A 14,107-nucleotide genomic window follows, 5' to 3' on the forward strand; every position below is an offset into this window, starting at 1 on the left:
GGAACTCAAGCAGGACCAGAGTCAAGAGCAATGGCATAAAGGTAATTACTGGCTTCTCTCCAGGTACATATTCAGCTACTCCACCCCCAGTTAACTTACTTACTTATTCTCTTTACATCTTGATTACTGCCCCCCTTCTCCTCTCTTTATCCCCCCATCCACGTCTCCTCTGAAGGGGTGGAGACCCTCCTTGGGTATCCCCCACCCTGGCACATCAAGTCTCTGCAGGTCTAGGTTCAGCCTCTCGCACTGAGGCTACACAAGGCAGTTCAGTTAGAGGACCTGTATCCTCAGACAGGCCACAACTTTAGGTACAGCCCCTGCTCCAGTTGTTGAGGGACCCACATGAAGACCAAGCTGCACATGTGCTACATATGTACAAGGGGCCTAGGTCCAGCCCATGTATGCTCTTTGGTTAGTGGTTCATACTCTGAGAGCCCCAAGGGTCCAGTTTAGTTCACTCTGTTGGTCTTCCTGTGGAGTTCTTATCCCCGCTGGGGCCCACAACCCTACCTTCCCCTATCTCTTCCATAAGAGTCCCTAAGCTCCATCCAGTGTTTGGTTGTGGGCCTCTGCATCTGTTTCACTCTCTGCTACCCTTTCTTAAACATCCCAAGAATACCCATTCAAGGATGGTGCAGCCTGTAGTGGGCGATGACCTCCTTCATCAATTAGCAATCAAGAAAATGTCCAGTTACACTCACAGGTCATCTGAAGAAGGCAATTTCTCAGTTAGTTGAGATTCTCTGTTTCCTATCCTCTTGAGACCTAAGCAAGCATTTATTCCTCTACAAATGTGGCACAATTTGATTATATATATATATATATATATATATATACACACACACACATATATAATTGTATAATGTTTATACATTGTTCCTAAAACAATTTCTCTATAGGTCAAACTGAAGTAAAAATGGCAGGCTAGTTAAAATATTCTAAAATATATCTGCACAATGACAATATCAGCTGACAATATCATGCTAGTGTCAATGGGGGAAAGCACATGAGTTCCTACCCCTAGATGAAGATCTATAGGCAATGAGTAACTCTGAGAGTCAGTCTTCTCCAGAGACAATCCTCCCATAGGTTATCTACTTCCAAGTGCTCATCCCTAGACACATATACACATGAGCAATATTAAAGGGACTCAGCTAGTTGTATTCATACACATACATGCAATGATAACAATTAAAGAGAGGTCATCACTTTGAGAGGGGGTAGGAAGTTATAGGAGGAGCTGGAAGGGAAAGATGGTAAAATGGCATAGAGAGCTCATGTTTAGAAAATTTCCAAAACCATATATTAAGCCTAGAAAATTAAATGAATATTTCAAATAATTAATAAAGATATTACTTTTTTAAATGTTTCCCTTTACTTAAACAAAAGCCTAAAACTCAACCAAACAAATACTTTGCCCATTCTGACTCAAACATAATTAAAGTGATGTTAGGTGTGTAATGGACCTTAGTGGGAAAAAGAGTGGAGAGCGTTTCCAGATGCCATAAATAAGGAGGGATATAAAACACAGAATTTGAAGCAGAGGAGAGGACTATAAATCCTAGTTGTCTTAGATCTTGTATTTCACTCATGTGGGATTGGAAAATCCTTCACAAAACAAGACATTGGAAAAGCCAGACTGGGGAGATGGCTTAGCCATTGAATGCTCTCAAAAGAAACAGCAAGAAATTAGAAGACTTGGGTTGGAGAGATGGATCAGTCATTAAAGACTAGCTCGCAACAGAAGCATGAAGGAACTAGAAGACCTTTAAGCTGATCTCTCAAAGATGAGAAGCCTGGACTGAAGGAAGGACTAAAGCGGGGGTCAGAAGTTATTTTGCATAGGGCACCAAAAGGCTAGTGATTCCAGCTTTGCAGTCTCTGAGCCCTGCTCTTATAGCAGCCAAAGGCTGCCTGTAAATAATAAATGTAACAGGTTTTCAGCAATCTTACAAAAAAAAAAAAGCCCAAGGTTCTTAGCTGGAAAAATAAACATAGGACCCTACGGAATCCGTCTGCCTTAAACGGGACAGCAGACACCGTAATCAGGAGTATTAGAGTCCAAGAACATGAAACAGCCAGTGCCTGAGGCACACTGGACCTACTTAACTACAGATTCGCTGTGTCACAAGGCACCCTCCTCTTTCATATTCTTCAATATTTAGATATGACATTTCCAGGGTAAGAATATTTTCAATATGTTTTCAAATTACCCTGAATTCTTCTTTCAAGATACATAATCATACTCTAATTTAGTAACAAAAAAACCCAGTTATTATTGTTTTCTCTCTGCATGTGTCTCTCTACCCCACTCCCTCTTTCCCTTTCTCCTTCTTCCATCCCTCCCACCCTCCCTCCTCTAGTTCCATGAGTTTAAATGAAGAATCTCTCACACACATTGTACTCAGTCCTATGTTATAAGTTCTTTCATCTAAAATATTTCTTAGGATTCAGTTGTTTTCAGTATGTATACATCATGAGACCATTTCAAATAATTTGTATACAATCTTGGCATCCCTTTTAAAAATTAAAAGTGTTCATTATGAACACAACACTGTCTAAAGAGTTACCTGGTCATCAGTCTGGGATGTCATACTCACCACAGAAGGAGATGTGAGCTCTGAAATCAATGGGCACGCCACGTTGACCACACAGGTAGGCATAGTGGGCGAGAGCGTTGCACAGGCAGGGGCTCCCGCATTTGCAGGCGTCATGGCGACACAACTGGTAGTACAGCCCGGGACTGACGTAGACATGGCAAGGAGCAAAGAGCTCCTGGTGGATGACATCACAGTGCGCTGCATACCCAACTAGCGGATGAAGAAACTGTGAGTCTTTCCTATACCAACCAGAGATTACCCTAAGAATGGGGTACCAAAACTACTCAAGTATCTTCCTTTTCTAGAAACATATCCTTTAAGTGAGTCCCAGGACATTCAGCAACTTACACAGGAAACAGCGTTGAGTCCACATTCAATCGTCTTTGAGCCAAACCAAAAAAAAATAAAAAAAGAAAAAAGAAAAAGAAGAAGAAGGAAGGAAGGAAGGAAGGAAGGAAGGAAGGAAGGAGGGAGGGAGGGAGGGAGGGAGGGAGGGAGGGAGGGAGGGAGAGAGGGAGAGAGAGAGAGAGAGAGAGAGAGAGAGAGAGAGAGAGAGAGAGAGAGAGAGGAAAAAGAAAAAGAAAAAGAAAAAGAAAAAGAAAAAGAAAAAAAAATCTAGTGTACCTGTATAACATAACCAACAAAAGGATTGGCAGAAGTGGTAACCACGGTGAGCCCATGCTGGAGGATCACCTCGGGAAGCCTGCTGTGAGGAACTGGGGCTTATCATCTCCAGACCTCCTCCCCATGCATAACAAAAGTGCTTCCTAATAATGGTGTAATGACAGGTTTGTAGAAAACACCATTATTCCCAGGACAGGCAATCACTGCATTCCAATGGAATCTCATGGGTGAAAGATAATGGGGCAGATGCTGCAGTCATTCAGCACAATGCACAGTGTCCAGTGTCTGGCAAACATGAGAAGCTCAGTTGTGTTTGATTAATAAATTCACATGTGAAAAAAAATGGTAGAATAAATGGGAGAATAATGAATAGAAATTAGGGATTGGAGTCCACTCTGATGTCTATGAGATGTAATTATCACTATATTATTTAAAGCAGGATCCTACCATCGAGCCTTCAAGTCAATGCTGAGCAAGAACAACCCTGCTCGGGACTGGCTGAACAGGTGTGACAAGCCCGGGGAGATACTGTCATTTCAGAGAAAGGAGATAAGGTGAGGTCCGCGGTTCTGTGATGTAAGTGGACCTCACTTGAACTGATTCCCTCAGAGATAAAACTCAGTCAGTCTTCATATTGTCAGTGTCACTGAATGACTGGTGGACAACAGATCCTTTTCACTTTCAAGGAACAATACTGAATGCGTTTTGTTGAGAATGTCAAGCATATTCAGTTTGTAAGATAACATTTTCATTAATTCTTTAAGAATGGTATATAATGTATTTAGATCGCATTCACCATCCCACTCCTCCCAGATCGAAGGCATATTTATTAATAATAAATATCCTGGTAGTTACCCAACTACTATTTTATTGCCTTAAATAAGCGTACATATGGGAAACAAATGACTATACACTCTTGGTGAACACATTTCTTACCCCAAGAATCCTGAAAGAGCAAAATAATGCACTGGCAAGGCCACTCCATTGTGCTCTAAGAATTTGCAGATCAAAACATATTTCCACTGTCATTAAGTAAAGAGTAACTCAAAAAAAAATTCTATTTGTTTTTGTCTATTTTCTGTTCTTTTCCTGTCTTTGTGAATTTACCTGTTTGGGATTTTTATGAAATCACAATTTCCAGCAAAAGTAAAAAAGAAAAGAAAACCCTGAAGCACATACCACAGAAGACATAGTGCAGGAGGAAAGGGGTGGAAAATACAATAAAATGCTGAGTAGTGACAGTTATAAAATAAAGACGCATCTGGAAGAGGCAGCTCATCAAGGGAACTCTACCGAAACCTTTACATAGAAACTTAATAACAAAGTCACCTCAATGGCAAAAAGGAAGTCATCAAAGTTAGAAACAAATAAGATACTAGAAGTCAAGTGAAACTACCTGAAGAAGTAAATTTGTTTTTAAAATATGGAGATGAAATGGAGGGAAAATGGAACTGGATTTAAAAGTAGTGAAACATAAAAGCCAAGACTCGTGTAATCTTGAGATTAGAGAGAGACAGAGAAAGGGAGAGATAGAGACGGAGACAGAAAGAGACTGAGAGACATAGAGAAAGAGACAGAGACAAGGAGAATAAACAGCCTTCATTGGGATAAAACAATTGCTGTCTTTTGTTATGTGTTAGTGCAAGATTATCTGTTCTTCCCCAGTACATTTGAACTAAGCTTACAATAAAAGCTATTAAATAGGCAGCCTAGCACTCACACACAACGAGTACAAAATGTGGGGAGACTGAACATGGATTCGGCCAGTGTCAGGGGTGTGTGTGTGTGTAAATTTCTAGGCATTTGAGTTGTTTTGCTCCTGCAAATTGCAAAGCTGGAGCATGACTCTCTCAGACTGTTGCCCACTTAATAGCACAAGCCAATCATTGGGTGTGAGCTCCCTGCTTACAGAGTGATAACAGATGATATGAGTAGGAATAAAGACGAGATGCGCTTGAGCTATCACACTATGAAACTGTTGCTGCGCATCCTGAAACTATAACCGCAGTCTTCGAGTGTTTCCTGCCTCCTAAACCTCCAAAACACAGCCTGTGTTTGAAAGGAAGAAAGTCATAAATACACATGATGTGTGCATTTTTAAAATGTAAAAGAATAGGTTGTTTGCTGTTGTTTTCAATAGCCTTAATTGCACTTAAAAATCGTGGACGTAGCATAGGCTTGACCAAAAAAGCACACAAGGAACAGCGGGGCTCTTAGAGTAATTCATAATTTAAAATCATAACATAAGATTATAAAATTAATGTTACATATTGAACATCTCCCCTAAGTCTAAGTATAGAAAGGAGGACTTACTGTTCTGTTGGTTAATATTGCAGGGATCCACCATCGGGACATGGACAGGCGCGAAACACGTGGAGGAGACTCTCCACGCATGTGCGTGAAGCTGTGGGGTTCCTTCGATCATGCCTGATGGAGAACTAGAAAGGCAAGAAAATGTTCGCTGTAGTCGCTCTCGTTCCTCTTATTTTCGCATATCCTTCGAATATTCAAATAAGTAAATACTCTTTTCTTAATATTCAAACAAGCCTTAGAAATTCAAGTTCTCAAGTATGTTAGAAAAATAAAGGTCTCAGCTTCCTAAACTTGAGACTTTTCAAGGGGCTAGATTATGAACATACATGATGTTATTGAGTCTCCATCTCCACCTTGTACAGAAAACACTCTTGTGCCGGATTTTATAAAGAAAACCACAAGCTCAGAGAAATGCCAATCAGGCTCATTACCTGGCGCCCAAGAAAGCAAAGGATCAGATTTGGCTCCGCTCGGATAACTAAGCATCACTCACACAACCAAACATTCAATCTGAGTGTAGTTTAAGATGAACGTGGAAACGCAGAGGCACATAGTTCACATGGGCTATTTAACCTACTGACAAATAGGAGTACAACAGTCTATACTCTTGGCTCATTATATCAATTTATACTGGAAGGCCTGAAATACTAAGCAATCATAGATTAAAATTGGGGTGAAAGTTGATATAAAGTCCTCCTTCCTTCACGCTTATTCACCTGTTTCCTCAGCAGACCAGAACAGAAGAGAACCACCACCCAACAGAGGAGAACCACCACCCTTATTAAGTGAGACTACAGCGCTGAGGGGCCAAATATGAAATTCCACCTTCCGTGGCCTTCAAACGCTGTTCATTCAATGGGCAACATTTGTTAAGTGATTTCGCTATCAGACACTGTGCCAGACCCTGTAAAGACTATACATACAGATCAAGGCAGACCCAGGCTCCTAGAGGAATTGTAGTTACAATAAATTACAATGGTTGCAATAAGTCTGAACCGGTGGGTGGGCTTGACCTTCACTCTCACAGTACCCTTGAAGATGAGTGCTTAATTACCATCCAGCTGAGACCACTTCTTCAGGGACATTTCCATTTCCTATTTCTCAGCGAATCCCCAGGACACTAAAGAACTATAAGAAGTCAAATATGAAAGTCTCATTTTGTTCAGATGGAGGTACTAAGACTCAAGAAAGTCCCTGACTTATAGCTTTCTTCCCTTTCTGTTCCCCAGCCTTCCTTCTCCAGCCTCCTCCCAGGGAAAGCAAAATATCTCAGGGTTCCCAGGAGGAGCTACCCAGAGAACCGCTCTCTTGTTTCATTTAGTTGACTTAAAACAATAAATTTGTTAAAGATAGGAACCAGAATGTAGGCCTGTTTATTTATTGTAGTTCCCTTTATAAAACTGCCTTTCAGCTCACTAAACTTACTTGATTTGCTCTAACAGGGCACGTAAAAATAAATTCTCAATTAATATTTTTCCATTAAACTATGTTTGTAGCTTCGCATTAACCTTTGTCAAGTAAAGAATTTTAACTGCTTTGCTTGGAAAGCTAAACAATGTCTGAGAGTTATCTGTGACTGAAATATTATCCTGTATTCTTATCGCGCCTGAATGTTTATGCACAGAGGAGACTGGTGCCCGGGGACTGGCAGACAGATCTGCCATTTGTTAAACACTGACTGCTAACCCATTCTGACAAACAAGGCCCAAAAGACTTTAACGTCTTTTCTGGATATTTGAGCCAAGTGCCCTAGCATGGTTTCTACTTTGACAGTATGACACAGATGTTGTTATTCTAACCTGAAGTAAATACAAGAAAAAAATAGCCAAACGTAAATAAATTACATGAGATGATGTAAAATAAATGTTGCTTTTTTAAATTTTTAATTAAAATATCGGCTCTTGGTGCCCATTGAGTAAGCTTTTTGGTGCACTATTAAAAGTTGTGCTTAGTTCAGTTGACTATCCAGGATAGATAAGAATCCTGAAAAGCGAGGGACCAAGGATGCACTCTTAATTCTCATTAACCCTGGCCATTTGGTATGTACAACTGGTAAATGATATTTTCTTCACAGCTAACCTAGATGCAATTCTGGTTAGATGTGAACTAAATTTTGAAAGTGAATAATGCTTGAGCTAATTTGAACATAAAATCAAGATTAGAAGGGGAAGAACCACAGAGGGAAAGATTATATGTAAAGGTACTCAAAAAACCATGTCATTTAGAGAACCACTCTTCCATGACATGTCCCCTGGATGCTCAGCCCACAGAGACCTCTACACTTTTACTGTGCTTCTGGCTAGACCCACAAAGGACAACATTTTTTATTTTGAAATTACCTCAATAGATTATGTAGATTTTGGGTTTTTGCCTCACATAACACTGAATATTTCTTCATTAGAATCTTTTTTATTGATATTGTGGGCCAGAAATTTGTATGCATTTAGGATGTACAATAGAATCCTTTAAAGTTACATGTGTCTACTGTGTAATGGTTAAGCCAAGCTAGTGAACATAGGAAACCTCATATTCTTCTCATTCTTGAATGAGAAAATTCGTTAGTTATCCTCTTGGTAACTTGAAAGTATCTCTCACATTGGCTCTTGGCATCATGATGAATGGTAGAACTCTATTCATCCACTCATAAACAAGTCCCTTCCACTAACCCTCAGCCTGGCTCAACACCACTCCTGACAGCCATCAGAGGGGCTATTCTTCAATTTCAGAGTTAAATCCCTTCCTGATAGTGCAACACCAGTTCCTGGATAACCAGTACTGTGTTATTCCACTTAACTGGTTCCCAATGAACCTCAGGCCAAATGACTAATACTCATAACATACCCTGAACCAGGAACTGCTGCTTCTCGTGGGTAGTGATTCTGTGTCTCCTGGGTCGTGAAAAGCACATTTTCCTAGACTAGCAGACTTTATTGCTTTTCTCCCAATGCAGCACCAATTTTCCTAAAATCTAAGGAACTTAGATGCCAAAATTTGTCTTGTAGCTAGCTGTAGTAACAAATAACACTGCACAGTTTAGCTTACTGTCATTAATACAAATATATTATACATTATGTATGATATAAATATAAAATACATTAATACAAATGCAATACAAACTAAGATTTTCTAAAAGCAGACTACAGAGCTTTAAAGGCTGCAGAGGAGAGGGCAGGAGGCAGCAGTTAGCCCACATCCTGAGATATTGCATAAATTCAAGCCTCACTCCAGGATGTGAGCTAACTCACAGTTTCTTTAACTATGGTCATGACACATACAGAATCATATAAAGGAAAGGGGCCGTGAAAAGTTTAGCAACACCCAAAGGTTTCTAAATGTACGATCACCCAAAACAAATTCCAAAAGAGGTCACGTGTGGAGTACACACCTGTAATACCAGCACTTGAGAGGTAGAAGCAAGAAGATCAGGAGTTCACGGACAACTGTGGCTACACGGCAGATTTGAATACAGCCTGGACTATGTAAGACATTTTTTTATGCCTAGAGTGCATTTACAAGTTGGTGGTACACATTTTATAATCCTAGCACTGGAACTTAGAGCCAGTTGGATTGCTTGTGCTTGATAACCTACCTTACCAGCCTACCCTGATCAGTGAGTTCCAGACCAATAGATGTCCTGACTCAAAAAAACCAAGTGGGTGGCACCTGATGGGCAATGCTCAAGGTTGACTTCTGGCTTGCACAAAACACACACATAAACACACATATACACACATACACACACACACACATATACACACATACACACACACACACACAGACACACACACATACACACATACACAAACACACACCACATCACATTGAATATGTTATGAATCCAAGGTGTTCCTCTAAACGGTCACCCACGTAGGACTGCATGACTCCATCGCAACTTTGGGTCTGCACACACAACTCACACTTTGCACTTCACATATTGTCATACCACACACATCAACAAACACTTCCTAGAATACCTCATCTTGGATTTGAGACTTTTGTATGTAATGGATTGCAGTGTTTATACTATAAAAAGATTTTTTACTCTTATATAAACATATGGCTTCATTTTAGGAAATGTATTTTTAATATTTTTATACAACCATTACACCCATGTAAATATCAAATTAACATATCTGTGGACTGTATCCGATAGAATTTTTGTTTTCAGGAATTTGTTTTACTTGTTGATGAGCTTTAATTTTTAAATCATTAAATTGGGGCTTAAGATTAGGCAGAATTCTCAAAAATATCTGCTACTTTATATTAGATATTTGTGTGAAATATCATTCTCAGTGTTGATTGTAAAAATCAAAAAACTGAGTGACCCTGAAGAATATAGATGATGCTATATGCTCTGTAGGATGGTATATTCAACTCAATTCTTTATAGAAAAAATTAACAAGCACATTCATATTCCTGTGATGCAAAATTGCTTTCATCTTTAATAAATGGTAAAATTATATGTTTAAAATAAGTTTCCTTATGGTTTATTACCATTATATATATATATATATATATTATATATATAATATATATATATAAAGAGTGCATAAATTCTCATCGGTAACAGGGTCTTGAGTGCGAAAACTTTAAGAAGCCATAAGATAAGTGACTGAATACTTTGTTTGTTCCTGTGAGCTCTTAGTTTCTTCTCTAATTAGTGCAATGATAACTATACAAATTAAATATGATAACTATACAAATTAAATAGTTATCCCATTGGATAACTATACAAATTAAATATGATAATATACGTGAAGCACTTAGCCAGTGATTGCTGACCTCCTATCAGCTATGTAAACATTTTTAATGAATCTCTCTCCATTCAAGTGGCCGCCATCAAACTCAACAAGCTGCCCATAAGTCAATAGGTCATACTTACAGAAAGTCATCCCTAATGTTGCCATTAAAGGTGCCGCACAGACCTAACGTCCGTCTTTTCCAGGCACTGGAAAGCTGAATGTAAATTCTTTCTCCATCAATAGCGAACAAGATCTTTAAACCAAAGGTGGTTCTTAGGAGAATGAATAAGGATGACAGGGTTTGAATTTCAACAATGCCTGTAGGAAAAGAACGTACGTTAGTGCCGTCACCTACAGGTAATGTTCTGAAATGGCAGCGGACAACATTGAGCCTCTCCTTCTATTGATGTCCAATGGTGGCTAGCTAGTTGGCAGGTCTTGCTTTTGTTCCAAGGCTAAATCTGTCCCTAGTGGTTGATTGTTTTTCTCTTGTTTCCTTCCATCTCATTCACCTAGTCTTCTGATGGGCTGCCACTATTGACATGCAATCTCCATTGACAAACATCTTCATATTCAATATTTGAATTCTAATCATCTTTTTCATAGAGTATGTGTTCTTGTGTGTGGTATACATGTATATGTATATGTGTGGTGGGGTGAATAGTGTAGTAGAGGTATGGTTTTATAAGGGCTATGTATGGTATAAAGGTTGTGGTATAGTATGTGTTGTATGTCTATGTGGGGGCGGGGATGTATTGTGTGGGGGTTAGGAGGAGATGTGGAGCAGTGTGGTGCATAGTGTGTGTGTCTATGTATTTGCGTATTTTCTCAAGAATTTTCCACATTTTTGTGAATGCCCAAAAAAAAAGGAAGGCATATCTCTTGGTAATCACTATTTTATGAGACATATTTAGAGACAAACTCATACTTAAAACTAAGATAGTGAGGTTGTCATTAAAAGCTCTTCTTTGCCCCTGTGTCAAGTTTGTGTGTGTGTGTGTAATATATATATGTTGTTCTCAATTTGGTCTCTAATACCATAATTCTGAAAAATATTCTTTGAGCGTTCCATTCTTTTCATTGCCTTTCCTTACAGCCACAACTGAATCCAGAAGTAAGTGTAGGCCACTTGTATACTGACAGACCATCATTCTGTCTTCTATCCATCGCTACTGTCACACTGTCATTGTCTTAGAGTTGCTCATCCCTGTCTCTGCCATGCTTCACACTGTAGCATGCTGCATGTTGGTAATCTGATGTCTGTCATCTCAAAATCCCTTCCACCCAAAGTCATATGTGTATGTATATATGTATATAGTCTCATATATATATATATATATATATATATATGTATACACACACACACACATATATATGACAAAAATAAGAAAGAAACGAACTACAGTTCCTTAAGACTCACTGTTTATTTCTGTATGTTTGACTCAAGTGTGTGAGATCACCATTTCATACTAGTCAAACAGTAACAATTTTATATTCATGACTATATGAGTTTTCTGGCATGATTTTTGTGTCACATTGACGTGTGATGTGAAACACGAGCTGGAACATTTCTGAGAGAGTATTCACTGTGAGAGTAAAAAATTATTCTTAGTAACTCTGCTGCAAAGCAGACTTAAACAAGTCCACCCCAGGAACCTCCCATGTATGAAGCCTCTACATACTGTCTGTACCCCCGCCCCCCGCCCTGCTTTCCTAATGTCAGGTCTAGGTAGTCTCTCTTGACCCTGTTCAGGATGTAGCGATGCCAATACAGTTATCTCCTAAACAAGTTCCACAGAGACCTACCCCTCCCTTTCTCACTTCCTTCATTCTAAGTTCGGTTTCAAATGTCCAGTGGCACATCATCTCCTTCAGAAAAACCTACCACCGGTCATGGTGGTGCATGCTTTTAATCCCGGCACTTGGGAGGCAGAGTCAGGTGGATTTCTGAGTTAGAGGCCAGCCTGGTCTACAGAGTGAGTTCCAGGACAGCCAAGACTACACAGAGAAACCCTGTCTCAAAAAACCAAAGATAGAAAGAAAAAAGAAAAAAAGAAAAAAGAAAATCCTACCAACCCTGCAAGTCCTTTCTCCAGTGGGCATGGGCTATACCTCAGAAGCAACACAGTAAACCCTTAGAGTCCTGTACAAATTACTATATCTGTCTCATTTTACTGCAGGTATCTGTTTGCTTGTGCAAATTCTAGGCCACTTGAGAAAAACAATAAGGATTGTGGCCTCCAGTGTATTTGGCAAAGTGGCACAGGCACCCAGGAAATGTTACATCATCAATCAAGATGAAAATGGCGCCTTGGGTTGGGTTTGCTGTTGGCGCTAAGGTATTCACAGCATTGCTTCTTACCATTCAGGGCGAAGCCTTGGTTGGGACTGGTGACAATCTGGCCTCCTCTGCTGAGCGTCACTTGTTTGTTAAAGTCATCCTCCAGTATTAGAGTTATGGACTGAAGGCAGACCAAACCCAGGTTCTGCAGAAAAGTCATAGTATTTGTGAGAGAAAGAAAGACAGAGACAAGGAAGGGGCAAGAGGGGGGAGAAGACAAAGAAAGGTGAAGATGGAGAGTATGCACAAATAAGAATTTCTGGTATATATGAAGGCTGTGATATATAATATATATATATATCATAAAATATTTAATTTCATTTTCAATGACTCACCAGTAATTGGTTTCCATAACACATAATTGCTCACTTAGCTGATACAATTGACAAAGTTGTCAATAAAGAATACAGCCGAGTTATTTAGGACTAGTTATAAAGTTAATTCAAATATTAATAAATTTCAATAAGAAAAATAGAGCTGAAGCGAAGCGTGACAGCTCACAGTTAATAATCCCAGCACTCCAGATGCTGAGGAAGGAAGATTGCTACAAATTTAAGGTTGGCCTGTGGTACACAGCAAGAATCTCTCTCAGAAACCAACTAGAAAGGAAACTAATTGTTCAAGTTTGCTGAAAAGGACCTTTCATTGGAATTGATTGATTAGTAAAGATTCTGGAAATTTTTTGAAATTATTTTTTTCCTTTTTAAACAAATGATTGGTGTGTTTATTTAAAGAAAAGCTCTGACATCAATATTATTAATATGTCAAAATTACTTACTATATGTATTACTTAATTATATATTATATATCTCTTTAGAATGATATGAAGCCTACTGGATCTTACCCAAAAATAATACCCTGTGTAACAACTAGTTTGAGAGTAAATTAAGTCAATTAAGGCTTAGTCCTATCGTGAAATTGTGCACTACATTTTCAAAAGCAACATATGCAAATAACATTAATAGTCAATCTAGGCCGGGCGTGGTGGCGCACGCCTTGGATCCCAGCACTCAGAAGGCAGAGGCAGGAGGATTTCTGAGTTTGAGGCCAGCCTGGTCTACATAGTGAGTTCCAGGACAGCCAGGGCTATACAGAGAAACCCTGTCTCAAAAAGAAAAAAAAAAGTCAATCTATATTGAATTTTATCTAGTAAAACTTATTTTTGTTGTTATATGTAAATATGTCTAAAATCAAGGTTCTATTGTCATGACCAATGGTGAGCATTATTCATTCTTTTGAGATATATTAATAATGATGACATCGTAATAATCTATACATTAAGAATAGCAATGGAGTACTACTCAGCTATTAAAAAGAATGAATTTATGAAATTCCTAGCCAAATGGATGGACCTGGAGGGCATCATCTTGAGTGAGGTAACACAATCACAAAGGAACTCACACAATATGTATTCACTGATAAGTGGATATTAGCCCAAAACTTAGGATACCCAAGATATAAGGTACAATTTGCTAAACGCATGA

General features: G+C 39.0%; 1 protein-coding gene across 2 annotated transcripts in view; it reads right to left on the minus strand.

The window, feature by feature from the left end:
• The window catches only part of Otogl (otogelin like), a 142,413-nt gene that overhangs the window by 92,349 nt on the left and 35,957 nt on the right, over nucleotides 1-14,107 (minus strand). For both annotated transcript variants that reach the window (XM_021174947.3, XM_085843441.1), the window contains exons 16-19: nucleotides 12,645-12,768; nucleotides 10,423-10,600; nucleotides 5,541-5,665; nucleotides 2,604-2,813 (exon numbers count right to left, since the gene is read on the minus strand). In XM_021174947.3, the coding sequence (XP_021030606.2) occupies nucleotides 2,604-2,813; nucleotides 5,541-5,665; nucleotides 10,423-10,600; nucleotides 12,645-12,768 (637 nt within the window). The remainder of the gene's footprint in view (nucleotides 1-2,603; nucleotides 2,814-5,540; nucleotides 5,666-10,422; nucleotides 10,601-12,644; nucleotides 12,769-14,107) is intronic.

The sequence above is a fragment of the Mus caroli genome, unplaced genomic scaffold (genome assembly GCF_978045245.1).
Source record: "Mus caroli unplaced genomic scaffold, Mus_caroli_1 scaffold_9, whole genome shotgun sequence".
NCBI lineage: Eukaryota > Metazoa > Chordata > Mammalia > Rodentia > Muridae > Mus > Mus caroli.